The sequence below is a fragment of the Protopterus annectens genome, chromosome 4.part0 (assembly GCF_019279795.1).
Source record: "Protopterus annectens isolate FY-2018-M chromosome 4.part0, PAN1.0, whole genome shotgun sequence".
NCBI lineage: Eukaryota > Metazoa > Chordata > Ceratodontiformes > Protopteridae > Protopterus > Protopterus annectens.
The window spans coordinates 1,152,327,799-1,152,346,274 of NC_056733.1; the positions used below are offsets into that span (position 1 = coordinate 1,152,327,799).

General features: G+C 42.5%; 1 protein-coding gene across 1 annotated transcript in view; it reads right to left on the minus strand.

Annotated features, from left to right (window-relative positions):
• CPSF1 (cleavage and polyadenylation specific factor 1) overlaps positions 1-18,476 on the minus strand; it is a 2,236,766-nt gene that overhangs the window by 230,290 nt on the left and 1,988,000 nt on the right. Inside the window, exon 32 of the mRNA XM_044069873.1 lies at positions 8,789-8,965. Coding sequence (XP_043925808.1) covers positions 8,789-8,965 — 177 coding nt within the window. The remainder of the gene's footprint in view (positions 1-8,788; positions 8,966-18,476) is intronic.

An 18,476-nucleotide genomic window follows, 5' to 3' on the forward strand; every position in this document is an offset into this window, starting at 1 on the left:
ATTCCTGATCAGAAGAGGAATCAGAAGAAATAGAAACCTGATCTGAAGATTCATAGTCAGTCTCTTGCCTAGGCCTCTTATCAGGAGGGGGATGGGAACCCCTGATCAAGGTAATCAAGTCTTCGGCCATTTTGAGCATCTGTTTTTTGGGAGTGGAGGCCTGTCCACGTGGCTCTTGAGGTTGCTTCTTTGCCTTTGAATGTGCTTTAGTCTTTGCCTTTGAAGTCGGTTTAATGTAAAGGTGTTTGGGTCTGAATACATCCTCAGAAGCCGGTGGCTGCTCAGCGGCTCCGGACCCATCTGAAGGATTAGCGTCCGAGGCTCCAATACTTTGAGTTTCCAGCAGCATGGCCGACTCCACGTGGGAGTCGGTAGCGGCCTGCGACTCTAAAGTAGCGGTCGTCAGGGGCTGCAAAAGTGTCTCACTGAGAACCAGCGAACTGGCGATTACCTTAGGAGAAGCTTCATCGTCGGTTTTGGGCCTAGGCTGTCTTTCTTTTTCTTTGCGTTTTTTGTGAACTCCGGTAGTCGGATGGCTTTCCGACGACATTTCTGGATAATTAAATCTGCGTCCAAAATAGTTTAAAGCAAAATCATACCGACGTTTAACAGTGCGTTGGTTAAATCTAGCACAAAACCGACAACCCAGAAAATTATGATCAGGGCCTAGGCAAGGAATACAGTAAGAATGAAAGTCTTTATGAGGTATTTGCTTCCCACAAAAAATACAATTATTAACTTTTTCTGACATCGGTTCTGGAGCAAGAAAAAAGTTTCCCCAATGGGGTACTTAGCTTTATATAAGACTTTGTATCTGAAATTCGAACTCGAAAATCTCAGGAGTTGGCTGACCGGCACTTGAAAACTGCTTCAGGCACCGCGCGGCAAGAAAGACTGAAGAAAATGGCGTTGGCTGCTTCTTTTATACCCCTGACGTCAGGGAAGGGGCGACGACAGCCAACGCAGGACCCAAGACTTTGGAATTCAGGCCGACTGAGGGCAACCTGCCAGCAGGATTACCCAAATGTAATGACTGCAACAGCGAAACACGAAGAACATCTGCAGAGGCAAAGCCTGCCCTGGACTTAGAGTAGAGTGGCAGATGATAGTGCTTTGTAAAGGTGTGCACTGAACTCCAAGTAGCAGCCTTTAATATGTCTTTGGTTAGTACTCCCCTGATAAAGGCTGCTGAAGTGGCTGCAGCTCTGGTTGAATGTGGCCTAATGCCCTTAGGCATTGGCTTGCCATGGTGTAAACAGCAGAAACGAATGCAGTGCCCTATCCACTTTGAAATAGTCTGCTTTGAGATCGCCTTTCCTTTCCTGCAGCATATGCCACTACTAATTGCTCTGTCTTCCTGAAAACTTTGGTTCTGTCCAAGTAGAGTCTAAGTTGTATATGTACGTCCAAAGAATTCAGAATTCTCTCCCCCTTGTTCTGTGGATTTGGATAAAAAGTTGGCAGATGAATAGTTTGGTTAAGAGCCGCACTGGACACCACCTTAGGCATAAATGTTGGGTTTGTCCTCAGAGAGACCCTGCCTGGATAAAACAAGATAAAAGGTTCCACAGCCATGAGTGCCTGTAGCTCTGAAACCCGTCTTGCAGAAGTTATTGCTAGGAGCAAAGCTGTTTTCCAAGATAAAAACTTTATGTCAGCAGTAGCAGCTGGCTCAAAAGGAGGCAGGGTGAGTTTTTCCAAGACATAGTTGAGGTCCCATGCAGGCATTGGTGATCTCCTTGGAGGCCTTAAGTTTTTGGCTCCACTGAGGTACTACTTTAATAAAGGATGAGAAAAGATTGGTGGCTCTGTATTGTAATGAGCCGAAATGGCAGAAGCATGAATTTTAATTGATGAAAAAGATAGGCCTTTGTCCAGCATATCAGTTAAGTATTGCAAAATCTGAGGAATATTTGGAACAGCTCTATCAGTTCCTTGTGCCTGGTTCCAAGCACAGAATCTCTTCCATTTTCCAGCATAAGATTTTCTAGTACTAGGCCTTCTGGCTTCCAAAATGACATCCATCACAGCTTTACTGAGAGGTGTGTTTTGTATGCCTACATTATCCGCCATGCTGCCCAGTTTAAAGTACTGAGTTGGCTGTGCAGGATCTGATTGTTTTCCTGGGATAGTAGATGAGGTATTTGAGGTAGGGTCCAAGCTGGGCACTGAGACAAGTTCCTTAGGATTGGATACCAGTACTGGCGTGGCCAGTCTGGGGCAATCAGTATCATCTTTGGCTTCTCCTGTCTGACCTTTAGGAGTACTTTGGGGAGAAGAGGCAGTGGAAGAAATGCATATACTGATAGGTTTTTCCAGCTGAAAGATAGGGCGTCCACTTTCAATGCTTGTCTGTGATAAGTCCTTGTGCAGAATCTTTTTAGTTGGTAGTTGTGAGGGGAGGCAAATAGATCTATGTCCGGGCATCCCCATTTCCTTGTTATCATGCTGAAGACTTGTGGATCCAGCTGCCACTCGTGGGGATCCATGAGGTTTCTGCTTAATTCGTCTGCCAGAGTATTTTCCATTCCTGGCAGGAATTGCGCCTGCAGATGTACTTGGTAAGTCAATGCTGTGTCCCACAAAGTCATGGTTAGTCTGCAAACGGGGTAAGAATGTGTGCCCCCCTGCTTGTTTATATACCACATGACCGTGGTGTTGTCTGTCTTTATCAGTAGTTGTCCCGGATGAAGTAGGTCTTTGAAGGCTGCCAGGGCATTTTGAACAGCTAGCATCTCCTTTTGATTGATGTGTAGATGCATTTGGTTTGAGGACCATGTGCCCTGAATGTGTCTTCCTGCCACGTGGGCCCCCCAGGCATAATCTGAAGCATCCGCTGTTAGTATCTGCCTGGCTTGGGGGTAATGTGAATGGCTGTCCCTTGTTCTGGTGACAAGCCTTCGCCCACCATCGAAGCTCCTGTTGCAGGTAGGGAATGAGAGTAATCATTGTTTCCAGGCTGTGGCAATGCTGAGTCCAAACACTTTTTAGGTACCACTGAAGTTTCCTCATATGCAGTCTTGCATATGGAATTAGTAGGATGCAGGATGCCATGAAGCACAAAGCCTCCAGAATTTTTCTTGCAGATAACTGGGCCTTTGTTGCCAAAATTTTGAAATAGGTAGTCAGTTGCCTTTCTTTGTCTGGCATGAGATAAGCCATCTGAGCATTCGTATTTAAGCTTGCACCCAGGAATATTATCTCTTGAGAGGGTACTAGTTTTGATTTCTTTTCGTTGACTGTGTACCCTAGGCATGCTAGAATTCTTTTTACAAACGCCAGATGCTGTAGAAGTATGTCCTTGTTCTCTGCTTGAATTAGACAGTCGTCCAAGTAAGGATATATTTATATTCCTCTTTGTCTGCAGAATGCAATTACTGGTGCCAGGCACTTTGTAGAGACCCTGGGAGCAGTAGATTAGCCAAAGGGCAGTGCAGAGAATTGGTAATGCACTGAGCCAGCTTTGAATCTGAGGTATCTTCTGCATGACTGTCTGATTGGGACATGCAGGTATGCCTCTTTTAGGTCTAAAGTCACAAGCCAAGCATTATTGCCCAGCATAGGCAGAAGCTGCTGCAAAGTCAACATTTTGAATTTTGGTATATCCAGGAATGTGTTCAAAATAGATAGGTCCAGTATTGGTCTCCAGGCCTTGTCCTTTCTGGGTACCAAGAACAGCCTTGAGTAAAATCCTTGTCCCTGCTCTTGCTCTGGTACTTGTTGAATGGCCCCCACGTCCATGAGAGATGAGACTTGTTTTTGCGCTTCTGCCCATTGATTTTTTGGGAGATCTGGCCAGCCGTTTGCCTTTGGCAGGGTATGGAAATGGAACTTGTAGCCTTGTGGCACTGTATTTAGAACCCACTCGTCCTGGGTTATAATTTACCAATTTTGTGAAAAAAGTGCTAATTTTCCCCCTAAGGGTGCTGCCAGGACATAAGTGCTTGGTGCCGGCAGGGGGAAGTCATTGGGACTGTTTCCTGTATGGTTGTGTCTTGTCTTCTCCAACTTTGGAGGTAGAAGCACTCCATTGCTTTGACCTGTATGAACCTTGTGCCTGGGATCTGCCTCTAGGGCGTCTGGATCTGCCCCTTTGAGGTCTGTCTGACACAGGAAAGGACCAATTCTTTGTAGGCGAGCGTCTATTAAACCTAGGTGGCTGTACTTGTAAAAAAATCTTTGACAGTTTGCATAGATTTATCTTTGTCCTCCATTTTCTTTAACACCACTTCTGCCTTAACACCAAACAAAGTATCATGCTGTAAAGGTGCATCTAATAATTTAACTTTAACATGATCAGGTAGATTTTGTTCCTTTAACCAAGCATGCCTTCTAATTACTGAACCCATAACTGCGGCCCTGCAGGAGGCCTCCAAAGAATCAAAACCACACTGCAAAGTATGCTTTCCAACTTGTTCAGCTGCATGCAATAAATCCTGCATTTCCTTGTTTTCTGCACATTCAGAGTTTAAAAACATTTTCTGTTTAAGCAATGCCATGAAATGTTGCTGATATTATGAGCAAATGAAACTGACAGTTTAAGGCCCTTATAGCCAAGGTAGCAAATGTGTAAACCTTTTTACCCCATCTATCCAGTGCCCTAGAATCCCTGTCAGAGGGGGTAGGGTTTTTTGCAGCGGAAGCCTTAACTCCTTTGGGACCCTGTGAAATAGTTTCTGGGTCTGCAGTAGGGTTTTTAAAAAGGAATTTATGAGAGTCAGGAACCATTGTAATATCTGTCAGGCTTAACAGGAGCTGGAGGTAAGGAGTCGGGGGTCAGACTAGACTCCGAAAACACATCATCTACAATGTCTAACACAGGTGGAATGGCTAGAGGCCTGTGTTGAGGCAGTAAAAGGAAATCCCTGAGCCTCTTTTTAGATTCTGAAAAATCTTGGCTCCCCCAGTGGAAATGCTCTCTCATGGTATGCAAGGTTTCCCCAAAAGAATAGTCCTCTGGAGGAGACGCTGAAGGTATAGATTCTTCAGCATCAGAGTCCTCGTAGGGGGGAAGAGAATATTCCTGATCAGAAGAGGAATCAGAAGAAATAGAAACCTGATCTGAAGATTCATAGTCAGTCTCTTGCCTAGGCCTCTTATCTGGAGGGGGATGGGAACCCTTGATCAAGGTAATCAAGTCTTCGGCCATTTTGAGCATCTGTTTTTTGGGCATAGAGGCCTGTCCATGTGGCTCTTGAGTTTGTTTCTTTTCTTTAGAAGGTGCTTTAGTCTTTGCCTTTGAAGCTGAAGTTGGTTTAATGTAAAGATGTTTAGGTCTGAATACACCCTCAGAAGCCGGTGCCTGCTCAGTGGCTCCGGACCCATCTGAGGGAATAGTGTCCAAGGCTCCAATATCTTGAGTTTCCAGCGGCATAGCCAACTCCACGTGGGAGTCGGTAGCGGCCTGCGACTCTAAAGTAACGGGTGTCAGGGGCTGCGAAAGTGCCTCACTGAGAACCGGCGACTGGCTTAGGAGAAGCTTCGTCATCGGTTTTGGACCTCGGTTGTTTCTCTCTCTCCTTTTCTTTGCATTTTTTGTGAACTCTGGTAGTCAGATGACTATCCGACGACATTTCTGGATAATTAAACCGGCGTCCAAAATAGGTTAAAGTAAAATCATACTGATGCTTAATAGTGTGTTGGTTAAATCTAGCACAAAACCGACAACCAAAAACGTTGTGATCAAGGCCTAGGAGGTATTTGCTTTCCACAAGAAATACAATTATTAACTTTTTCTGACATCGGTCTGGAGCAAGAAAAAGTTTCCCCAACAGGGTACTTAGCTTTATTGAAGACTTCAGGTCTGAAACTCGAACGCGAAAATCTCAGGAGTCGGCCGACCGGCACTTGCGAACTGCTTCTGCTTCGGGCACTGCGGGGCAAGAAAGACTGAAGAAAATGGCTTCGGTTGCTTCTTTTATGCCCCTGACGACCTGACGTCAGGAAAGGGGCGACAGCAGCCGACACAGGACCCAAGACTTTGGAATTAATTCAGGCCGACTGAGGGCAACCTGCCAGCAGGATTACCCAAATGTAATGAGTGCAACAGGGAAACACGAAGAACATCAGTACTGCACTGCATGATAAATGACAGCATGGTGTGTGGAGAAGCATGCAAAAGGCTAGATGTGAGCTTAACACTAAACTCTCTAATGGTGGGCACCTGCCCATGCAGCTGACGTTCCTATCTGCAAGCAAACATTTGATGATGTCCAGTTCATAAGATGCATTCACTACAGCAGGATGAACAAATGGACTCTCCCATGATTGAGACCTGCAGATCTGAATGGACCCAGAAGTCTAGCTCCAGAATGTGAGTTCTCAGTTCTAAGTACTCCTGAGCAGTTGGCAAACAACTCAGCAGACTGATTTCCAATATCTGGCTAATCACCCACAGGCTCCTGCTGATCATTCAAGACAGGGCAAAGGAAGAACCTTGGGATGGTCACACACCAGCACTCACATACAAACAGATGCACACACTCACAGAAAGGAAGTTGAGGACATGCCTCCCAAACCCAAAGTCCTTGAATGTGCCTGAAGACCTGTTTGGGCATGACTCCTCACTAGTCAACACAAGCTCAGGAAATGAAGAACTTGAAAGGGGACGAAATTACACTGGACTTTCACTGAGGAGGTAAGACATGGATTTGGCTTTTAAATTCAGGGAGAAAGTCAAGGTCCAACAGACCCCAAAAGCTGTGAGCAAAACTATTCTATTGGTTTCCATGACAGCTGCTTCGAACCACCACTATTTCTGCATAGTATGCTAACAACATTTTCTGCATTTGATGTCAATCAGAGGAGACAGATCTTTGACATTTGCAGCTGTTATCAATAACATCCTCTTCACCAAGACAGTACACAGAATTTCGAGGCAGGTCTTGGTTAGTAATATGACAGCCACATGAGCACGTATACAAACACAAGACTTTACAAATGAAAAGAAGGCTCAAAATCTGAATTGTGTGATCAGGAAAAAAGCTGATAGGCTCTGAGGATGATGTGTTATGAAAATGGTGCTCTTCATCATGATTTGCATCTGCCAGGTACATGGATGTATCCCAATGTGGGATTTTGCTATTAAAAATGCCACTTTCCAAAGGATGAAGCAATGCCCAGCCAAGGACCCCTGATCTGAATCTCTGGGATTTGTGACAGTTATCATTGTGTATTCTTCCTCAAGACAGCACAATACATTACCTGTACTGTCTTTCTTAAGACAATGCAGGTAATGTTGTTAGGTCTTGGCTGTTAATCTGGCAACCATATGGATACTTGTGATACTCAAATGAACAAGAACTTTACAAAATGCTATAAAGATCAACATTTAAACTGTATGATACATAGAAAAGAACTGAGGGTCTACAAAGATGACCTATTTATGTAGTCTGTGCCCTACCTCACTGACTTGCACTGGCCAAGTTCATGGATGCTCTGCATGTGAAATCTTACAATTAAAATGCCACATTCCAAGACCATCAAAGAGGGTCTTCTATGACAGATCTACAGATCTTTGAATATGTCCTGAGACAGGGCTATCCAGAAAAATACTGCAGTGGTTACCCAATGCAGAGGGTTCCCTGAAGTAAGATCTGTGAACATCTACATTAATATTACATGAGATAACCATTTGTAATGAATTCTGACTAATCTGGTCCTTTACACAGCAATAAACAAATGGAGAATTCAGCCTTGCTCTTCTTGTGGATATTAACTATTGCATGCCAATGGGGTTGAAAACTGCTACTACATTATGCTTAGAAACTGACTATCTATTGGCTGAATATTCAAGTGAATATTAGGATCTCTCACCTCTTGTAAGAATATCACTGATTTAGGATTTCCATTGAATAACATTGCACTTCCAGCTTTCTGGTGGTATCAACAGAATCTGACTATAGTATAAAATTATTACATACTCTAGATGGCCTTGTGGCACACCAGAATTTGGCCCTGACAGAGCCAAACAATGAGGAATTGGATGGTAGTGGGAATGAGTAAAATTCTGCCAGGTTTTTTATAGTCAGGGGAAAGAAAGGGATTTTGGCTGAAGTACAGCTCACAGTGAAGACTAGGGCCTTCAGCTCTGCTGAAAGTATGGAGAATGCACTAGCATTGTCCATACATAAAGGATCCATGCTGACATCAATGCAAATCAGATGTCAGAATAGACAGTAGGTAGGACATAAAAAGAAAAACAGACCATGTAGACATAAAAGTTCGACCTGGTTTTCACCCCAGCTGGTATGATGGCTAGCTAGTGGGAGTAATGAATAATCAGTATAACAAAGAACAGGCCTGATGGGCAGGGCTAGCAGACCAAAAATTGTCATTTTTTTGCTACAAAAATTCCCATACACATACTACACTTGCCTAATTTTGCTCTAGCATGACTCCAGACTTATGGGACTTAACCAGTTGCATTCTCAGGACCACTCTTCTTACCCGAATAGTTCTGCCCGTATCTGTTCTACTCCCACCAATAACTACCCCTTGTTGTGCCACCTCCAAATACTTTTAAAAATATGTTTCTTTAGAAATCCAAATGTTACATTTCTACTTCTTACTAGCTTTGCTAACTGATGCAAAAATGGGAAACATTCATTTTTTAACACAAGCATCTATAACAGTGATTTACTGCTGTCCCACTGACCATACATCAGACTGATGGCACAACAGTAATGTTGCATGTGACTATGTAAATCTCTATCAGTAAATTCAACATCATAAGCACCACAAATGGTTTCTAAATGCAAATCAAAGAACAATGATTTCTGATACATACTCTGCTAACAAGGGATAGCGTTTTGCTATCCTCCTGGTAGCGCAGTAAAGAAATACTCTTCATGACATCTGCAGCCAGGATGAAATTTTTAATGCTAATCATCTGATGAATGTAGAGCTGGGTGTCAATAAAGGCCATTCCTGTTAGGTCATTGTCTTTCAAACTCCAGAGAAAAATCTGAAAAAGAATAATATTGGTCTGTTAACAGGCGTTTACTCAGGGTTCAATACAAGCTTCCCTTTTGTAGAGGAGACTCAAGGAAAATAACACCTAAGTACACAAAAATGATAAGCTAATCAATACAATCAAAAGGGGATGTATGCCTATGTCTACTAACAGAGAAGTCAACATACACAATATTCCTTTATTCTAAGGGCCACATATTAGCAAATGACCGCAACTAAACCCTGACCAACAATGTCAAAAGATAACAAATCACTTGCAATGGCATTCCTTTAAATCACTGTGACTGAAAATAAAATATATATATTTTTTGCTTAGTTTTACAGTGAAAATCTGGTACTTAACTGAATGTATCTCACTTCAGGTAGAATGCATTTAAAGTCACTCATTCATTTTCTGATGCCAACTTTAACTTATTTAGGTTTAGGCAAGCCAACATGCCTAAGATAGAAAACTAATCTTAGACAGGACATCAGTTGTGCACATGCACACTCACACACACTCTGATATTACAAGTGGTTGAAAAGGCAGGTATTTGCTCACTATTAAATTATAATAGAAAGTTATTCTATTCCAAGGCTATCACACTAGCAAATCAACTCAACAGTATAACTACATTATCTACTGGTCCACATAAAAAAGGTATGAATTTTCAACCCTAACATGACTGCATATAGTTTAAAGTCCTTCAAATGGATCCTAAAATAAAACTTAAAAGAAAAAAATTAAATAATAGATATTAGTTTCTAGGCAATAAAATTCTCATTACATACATAAAACATTACAAAACTATGTCATTTATACTTGACATTAAAACTCTTTCTTTGCTGATATTGAAAGTATCTCATCCTGATATTTCATCACGTAAAACCATTCTGCTACTCCTAACAGTTAGATAATTTTAGAATACTGTCAATTACATGTTACCGTAACCAAAGATCTAACATCATAGACGCTTCCTGATGACTGAGTAGGTTCTATCTCATTTTCCATTATGATTTGGCATTTCCTCTCAATCTTTCACATTCAGAAGCACTGCACCATATTGTGGCATACACAATAACTTGCCTATTTTTTTTACTGTGCATTTCATCTCTCTGCATGTTGACCATCCACATCCTCCCCCATCGGTCTTTGAGATCAACTATTCCACATCCACTGGCAGCCCCTTCCACTGCATGAGGTGAGAACTGAACATGGGATGCTGTTATCCAAGCAAACAAAGGTATTTCAAGTCCCGCTCTGCTTCAGTTTTCCAGCTCTGCTGGGGGGGTTGTGAACATGTCCTGCCAGCTTAAGGGTATGGTTTAAACTCACCAAAACCAGGGCCAATTAAATGTCCCATAATGGACCTGTATCAAGATTCCAACTGGTCCTTGGGAGGGATTCAGAACTACTTGAGGTACCCCGCCCACAAGGCCATGCACACACTGCAGACCTATACTATGTTTAAAGCCTACTCCCTCCCCCTGGCAGCTGACATTTGCACCTGCATCAGCACAGGGAATCTCAATACCTCACAACTAGCCATGCATGTTTTCACACCATGTAACAGAGATTAGTTGCCAGTCTAGCAAAGCCAGACACATTCTCAGTCATGAAGCTGCATACTAGATGCCTGATGAAGCTCTACTCCAGTACTGCAACAATCAGAAAGCCCCCTCCTCTCAAAATCTGGCATCTGCCACTCACACCCACCTTCCCCTTGTTAGCACTAGCAGACCCTGAACAGCTAAATGAACCCAGGTTGTTTGGTTCACTGTCAGGGTGTTGTTCCTATGTACTACGGAGCAGCTAACTATATGACATGGCTTAAAATGTAGCACTGACGACACAAAAGCCCCTCCCCTCCAAGATCTCTGGCACTTAGAATATTTTTTATCTATTCTGATGCATGTAATAGAAAAGATTGCTCGCTTAATTACTAAAGCATCAACGCCTTCATGTTCAGGTGGGTATCAAATACAGAGATGAGACTGATGCTTGCATTGTTTTGACTGCATGGCAAATAAACACAATGTGAATAAAGATTAAATATACCAACAGTGGTGTAATCACCCCTGAAAAGATGAGACACATGTAAAAGGATAATAAGCAGCAATTAATCAATTAACTAATGAAATAAAAAAGATAAGAAGTAGGAAAAAAAAACAAATACATTACATAAAAGCTTTCCAATGAAATTCTGTATTCAAGCCACTAGGAACCAAAGTCTGGAATTTTAAAATCAACAAAGCTTCTTTCTTCTCAGGTACATTCTTCACACACACGTAATATCACAACCTAGCATGTTAACTTGATATAATAATGTAGCTTTCAAACAATCAGTCAAGTTGTTATGATAATTCAAATAATGGTGTGCAACTGAATTCTACCTCCACAAATATGGAACATGTTCCTGCAATCCAGTTTTAAATTTCCCTTCAGTTTTTCCTATGTAAAACATATCATAAGAACATTCAAAGCATAAACCACACACAACACACATTTACCATCACAAGTGAAAGAAACCACAGTACCATTTTTTTTTACCCTTAATATTCCCCTTTTCAGGAATAATATACTTAAACACAGGAACTATAACCAGGGAAAACAATTCCCCCCCCCCATGCAAAAATAAGATAGGTGGAGAGGAAACAGCTGTTTTAAAATTAATATGAACCAAATGATCACAAATACTGCATCCCCTTGGGTAATTAGGGAACAATTCTTTAAATTTACCATCCTCAAAAAAAAAAAATCCAAGCTTTAACTAAATTCTTAATCTTATCATTAATATGTTGCACTCTATGACATAATAAAAATGTAAATTGTCAGGGGTATCTATTTTGCTAAATTTATTTTAACAACTGTTACCTATAATTTCTACTCTACTTATAACAAATACCTTCCTACAGGTTTGGCTGATATTATGCCTAGCATAACCTCTGGATAAAAATATCAAAATTATATTGTTGGGTGCATTCTAAAAAGCCTAGCGTGTATAAATTCACCTTATGGTAAAGAAGAAATAGCAAGATCTGGATGAGAATTAGTAGCCTTCAAAAAAGAAGATGAAGCCATGATTCACAATATGAATCACTACTATAAATACTAACATTTTAACATGGGCATCTACAGACATAAGGCAATGAAATCCCTGGCCTATTTCACTACAATGAGAACAGAGGTAGTTGAAACTGCCAAGTACAAGCACTGGTAGAATGGTCCAGGCCTTGGTCATACCTACAGTAGATAAGAATGCTAAAGAAATGAATGCTAAAGAAATGAAAAAACAAGAAACAAATGACTAATAAATCAATACAACTGCCACAGATAAAATGCCGCAATTCAAAAAATAGCGATATAAAAAATAAGTTATGTCTTACCATAATGCTCCATCTGTGCTGTCGATCTTCAATAATACTTGACTGTGGGCTCAGCCGTTTACTTCAGCAAGCTCCTTCCAAACTCTCAAGCTAGACTCTACCTATAATGCCCTTCTCAAAATTACCTCAGACAGAGTTTTCCCAACACAGTGGCAGACAGACAAGCAGAAATGATACTACTAATAATAACAGTAGTAATAATAATAGACATAATATGAGACCAGATATGTGTCTCTAATATGAAGCCAGTCATGGAAAATTCGATCCACAAAGAGTCTCGGGTTGGGGGAAGGGGGGGAATGTCACGGATTAGTGAAGATCAACAACACAGATGGAATGTTACGGCAAGACATAACTTCCTTATCTGATGTTGTCGATCTTCATTCAATCCTTGACTGTGGGACAGAGTCCCCAGCTACTTTAGTCTTAGGAGGTCCTGCTGAAGAATATTCCTAAGCACCATCGAACCAAATGATGCCCGTCCCTAGAGACCTGATCCAATTTGTAATGAGTGATAAAGGTATGTGGAGAAGACCAAGTGGCCGCTGCACAAATATCATCCAGGGATGCTCTGGCATGAAAAACTGCAGAAGTTGCCACTGCTCTAGATGAATGGGCTTTAACTGGGCGTGGAAGTTGAAGCCCTTTTGACTGACAAATAAAAGTAATACAGTCTCTAAACCATTTTGCCAAGGTAACCTTTGAAACTGGGTTACCTACGGATAGAGAAGAAAATACAACAAATAATTGGTCAGATTTTCTGAAATCCTTTGTTCTATGAAGGTAAAAATGTAGCTGTCTGTGAGACGTGTAGCAAATGAAAGGAATACTCTCCTTTATTGGTAAAATTAGAGAAGAAGACTAGCAATTGAAGTGTCTGACTTATATTAGCTCCTGAAACTACCTTTGGTAAAAGGGATGGATTGGTCCTAAGGGCAACCCTATCCTTGTGGAATATTAAGTATGGAGATTTGCAGGATAAGGCCTGAAGATCAGATATTCTTCTGGCAGATGTAATAGCCACTAAAAATAAAGTTTTTCAAGATAAAATTTTTAAGTCACAAGTCGCTGATGGTTCAAAGGGAGAAAATTTAAGGGACTGTAGGACTAATGTTAGATCCCAAGGAGGAATTAGTTCTTTAAATGGAGGTCTTAACATCAGGACTCCCTTTAAAAATGCTTTGCAAAGTTTGTGTGACATTAAAGATGAGCCATCAAATCCCAAATGAAAGTTCAATATTGCTGAGAGATGAACTTTAATTACTGATGCAGAGGAACCAGATTGGTAGAGGTTGGCTAAGAAATCCAAAACCTTATGAACTGGGCTTGAATAAGGATCAAGTTTGTTGTTAAGGGCCCAATTCACAAATTTTTCCCATTTACTTTGATAAAGTCTCCTAGTTGAAGGTTTGTGATAAGCCACAATAATTTGTTGTACAAAAGAGGATAGAGAAGGATGCCTGGCAATCATGGGAATTGGAGAAGCCACGCAGTGAGCTTGAGATGTTGGAGATTCGGATGAACCATGCCTTCCGGATAAGATAGAAGGTCTGGAGCAGGGTCCAGAATTCATGGTTTCTGACGAAGGTGAGGCCAGAGGAAGGGAAACCAAACCTGTCAAGCCTAGAAAGGAGCAATGAGGATTAATGAGTTCTCCGTCCTCTTGGCTTTCTTTAGAAATTGTGATATCAAGGGAGTTGGAGGAAAGGCATAGAGAAGACCAGGGGGCCAATGAGACAAAGTTACTTCTGCACTTGTTCTTCAAAGGTGAAGCAAAAAGATTGCACCAAGGTTGGGCCCGGTGATGAAAAATCCTGTTTGCCACTACAGGATTAAGAGACCACTTGTGAGGCATGAGAATAGCTCTGCTCAGCTTGTCCGCTATCACGTTGGAGCTCCCCGGAATGTGCATTGCTATGAGAAAGTGGTTGGAAGAAATTGCCCATTGCCAAACTCTGAGGGCTTCTCGACACAATGGGTAAGATTTGGTTCCCCGTTGCTTGTTGATATACCAAACTACTGACATGTTGTCCATTTGAATTGCTACTGTTCTCAGAGGAAGGACATCCTAGAATGCTTGCAACGTTAACACTGCCCTTGCCTCCAGAACACTGATGTGCAAGTTGTCCTCTAGTTGGGACCATGTGCCTTGGACTGTCCTTCCCAAATAATGACCGCCCCCCCTATCAGGGAAGCATCTGTGGTCACTATGGCTTGGGGTTGTGGAAGCATGAATGGCCACCCCAAGAGAATCTGACTGGAATGGAGCCACCAAGAAAGATCTCGTTTGCAGCGACTGGTAACCACAATTAGGTAAGACATTGGTTGATGAATCAGAGACCACTGGGAGGCAAGTAACCATTGCAGGATTCGCATGTGACATCTTGCTAAGGGGACAAGAGTTATTGCTGCTGCCATTGAGGCTAATGCTTTTAGGACTAATTTTGCTGGAACTCTGTTGTTTCTTATAATTTGACAAACTTGGAATCTGATGTGTTGTAGTCTTTCTGGATGAAGAGAAGCAATTCCTGTGACAGTGTCTAAGCAGGCTCCAATGAAATCTAACTGCTAAGAAGGTTGTAAGCTTGACTTTTCAAAATGTATTGTTATGCTTAGAAATGTACAGAGGTGTTGAGTGTAATCTCTTGCCCGTTCTAATGCCTAGTGGGAGCAGTAAGGAGCCAGTCATCGAGGTATGGAAAAACTCAAAAGCCCCACAGTCTGAGATGAGCTGCAACCACTCCCATACATTTGGTGAATACCATGGGGGCTGTGGTGAGTCCAAAGGGCAGTGCTCTGAATTGAAAATGTCTGGCTCCTAGTTGGAAGCTCAGAAACCTCCTGGAGCATTTGTCCATTTTTACAAAGTAATACACATCCTGGAGGTCTACAGAGCACATCCATTCGTTTTTTTCCAAGAATGGAAGTATCAACTCTACCAAGACCATCTGGAATTTGGTTTGCTGAACTGCCTTGTTGAACTGGCTGAGATCCAAGATGGGTCTCCAGTCTCCTGTTTTTTAGGCACTAAAAAGAACCTCGAGTAAAAAACGGATCCTGTTTGGTCTGGTGGGACTTTTTGCATGACTCTTTTGTCTAGCAGTTTTTTAATTTCTATGACTGCTGCTTCCCTGTGACTGAGAGCAACATCCAGGAGTTTTTTCCTGGAATATTGGGAGTAATGACAGTGGAATTTTGTAACCTATGGATATTATTCCCTGCACCCATTTCTCCGTAGTTAATATTTTCCAAGCAGACTGGTACAGAGAAAGTCGGCCCTCGACTGCCTCCAGAGGAGCGCAATCGGGGCCCCATTCAGGGATGTTGATAGGAAGTACCAGAAAAAGATTCTCTGGACCCCTTGTTTTGTGGTCCATATCTGCCTCTGGGAAACGTCTTCCATTACATCCCCCCTCTTCCCTGGGGAAATTCTTTGCCATGTGAATCTTGGAAAGGCACTTTGGATTTTTTAAACCATAGTCTCCCACTTCTCTGGTTCCTAGAGAAAGGACTCTGAGGAGTGGAGAAACTTCACCTATGGCAGAAAAGGTCTTACCATCTTTTTCACATCTGGATACAGTGTCTTTTACCTTGGGACCAAAAAGGGTAGCTCCGTAAAATGGAGCTTTGATGAATGACACTTTAAGTGGCTCCGTAAAGTCACAAAAGCACATCCAGGAGTGCCTTCTAATAGCTATGCCTGAACCCACTGCTCTAGTCGTCCCTTCAGCTGCATCAGCAATCAGCCTCATGGACGAGTTAGAAATCGCATCAAGGGTTACTAGCTGAGAGGTAACTTTGTCCAATAGCCGTTCAGTCACTGCTTTTTAGAGGATATCCGAGAGCTCCTTGATCAGATCCCTCTGTAATCTTGTAAAGTGTGCCATATAATTCAAGGACCTAACAATGAAGGTCTTTGAAGCATAAACGTGCTTCCCAAACCAATTCAAAGTCCAAAACTCCTTGTTAGGAGGATGGCTAGTCAAACTTTCCTCAAAAAGTTCCTTCTTTGTGGCTGCCGCTATCACCGTAGCCCAGTCTTTGAATCAGTGTGGCTCGTCCTTAGGGGCTGATAGGATATGATCAGGCCTCTTGGGGATCGGCTCGATGGAGTCAGACATCTTCCATGCCTGCTGAGCAATCAATTTAATGAGGTCGTCAGTGGGCGGAGAGATTCAAGAAGTAGAGGGCTGGGCATGAAAAGCGTCCAGGTATACTGACTCTTCCAAGTAAGGCTGGATGGAAGACCAGCTACCCCTCTATTTCAGGATTTCTAGGATGTCCATGAAGGAAACATCATCAGAGGGTGACCTGGGGGAACCTTCTCCTTCATCAAAATTGGTATTTTTGGTGAAAGACTCATCCGGGGAGTCTAAGTGCTTCCTCTTGCATTTCTTCATTGCAGGTACTTCCTTGGGGGGATGATCTGGGGAAGTGTCCAAAGAAGAAACTGCCAAAGTGGGTCTTTCCTGGAACTTCTGTGCCCTCTGCCCTGGGGATGAGAAGGATGGCAGCTCAGGTCGAGGAGATGTAGAAACTTGTCCTGACAGGGATGGCAATGACTGCGAGTCCCCAGTGGACAAAGCCTTCTCCATGATCCAGAGGGCTACCCCCCCTTAGAGGGATAGGAGCCCGAAACCAAAATGGACTCCTTCAGAATTGGGGTCATACCCTGCATCGAGCAGGTGACCCCCGAAACAAAATCCTGGGTCGATCCTACAAAGGTGGAAGTGCCAAGGGACATGGAAGGCTCTGAAGTTAAGGAAACTGATCCATGCGCCTCAAACATGGCCGGTCCCGATCCCATGAGGACTCCGGTGTCGAAAGCCCAGAGGAGCTCAAGGCAGCTCTCGGTACCGAAGAAGAGGATGCTACCAGAACAGTCGACACCAGGAGTATTGTAGAGAGGCTGGTTCTGACACCAGAGTGGCTAGGAACCGTGGACAATCCCCTTGACGTCAGGAGCTGATCCACCAATCTCATAATGTTGGCTTCTGTGAAACTCTTACTGGACTGAATCGAAGCAGTTGAAGGAGACCTAGGGGGGTTTCACTTTGAGGAAGGGGTTTGGTGGCCTGTCCTTAAAGGGGTCACTAGTTGGTGAATATTTTGTCCCGGGGAGTAAAGGCAGCTTTGACTGTTCTGGCACTGAAATCTCTGTGGGTGCCAAGGAAGGCGCTGTCAGCTCCAATAATTTTGTAGGTGCCGATTTAGTTATACCTTTCAGTGCCGAAGAACTCTTTACCACCGAAGGCACTCTAGAAACCTTCTTGGACGGTTCTGAGGTACTTGGAAGTAAAGAAGGTATTTTCTTACTAGAGGAAGATGATGAAGTGCTGGCTTTAGCTCTAGACTCAGAAATGGCCTCTTCAAAATCAGATTTCAAAAGTACCTTAAGTATTAATTTGTTGTTATGTTCAGTAAGCATATGGGTAGAAAAACAGTGACAAATTGAGCAACTTTCTTGTAAGTAGACTTTCCCCAAACAATAAACAGAAAGGGTATGCCCATGATAATTGGGCATTCTATCCTGGCATTTCTGACACAGTTTAAATCTGGAGGTGCCTTTAGAGAATTTAACTAGAGAAACTTGTTTTTCAGCCAAAATGCAGACAGTCTCACATACATAGTTTGACAGAAAAGGATACAGAAACAGAGATTTTTTTAAATAAGATAAGAAAATAGGTAGGAAATACCAACCATGGTAAGTGAAATATATCTTAAAAAGGTAAGGGATGTACCAACAATGGTACCTGAAGAAACTACCAATGGTAGTATACAAAATGGGAAAAATACACACTCATGCTAAGGAGAAGCCAAAACGTGAGGAACGGGTAAGACAGTAAGAGAGGTATTAGGAAGGGAAATAGAGAAATATCCAAAAAGAGATATTAAATAGGGAAAAAAAACTTACTTAACAATAAGCCAAGGCTCGACAGAAGGTTGAACGCTTCTGACACACAAAGCGGCAAATGAGATCTGAGGTAATTTTCAGAGGAGCATTATGGGTACAGCTTAGCTTGAGAGTTTGGAAGGTGTGCGCTGAAGTAAACGGCCGAGTCGGTTCCGAGGCTCGGAACAGAGCCCACAGTCAAGGAGCGAGTGAAAACTGACAACATCAGATCACAATTTCTTCT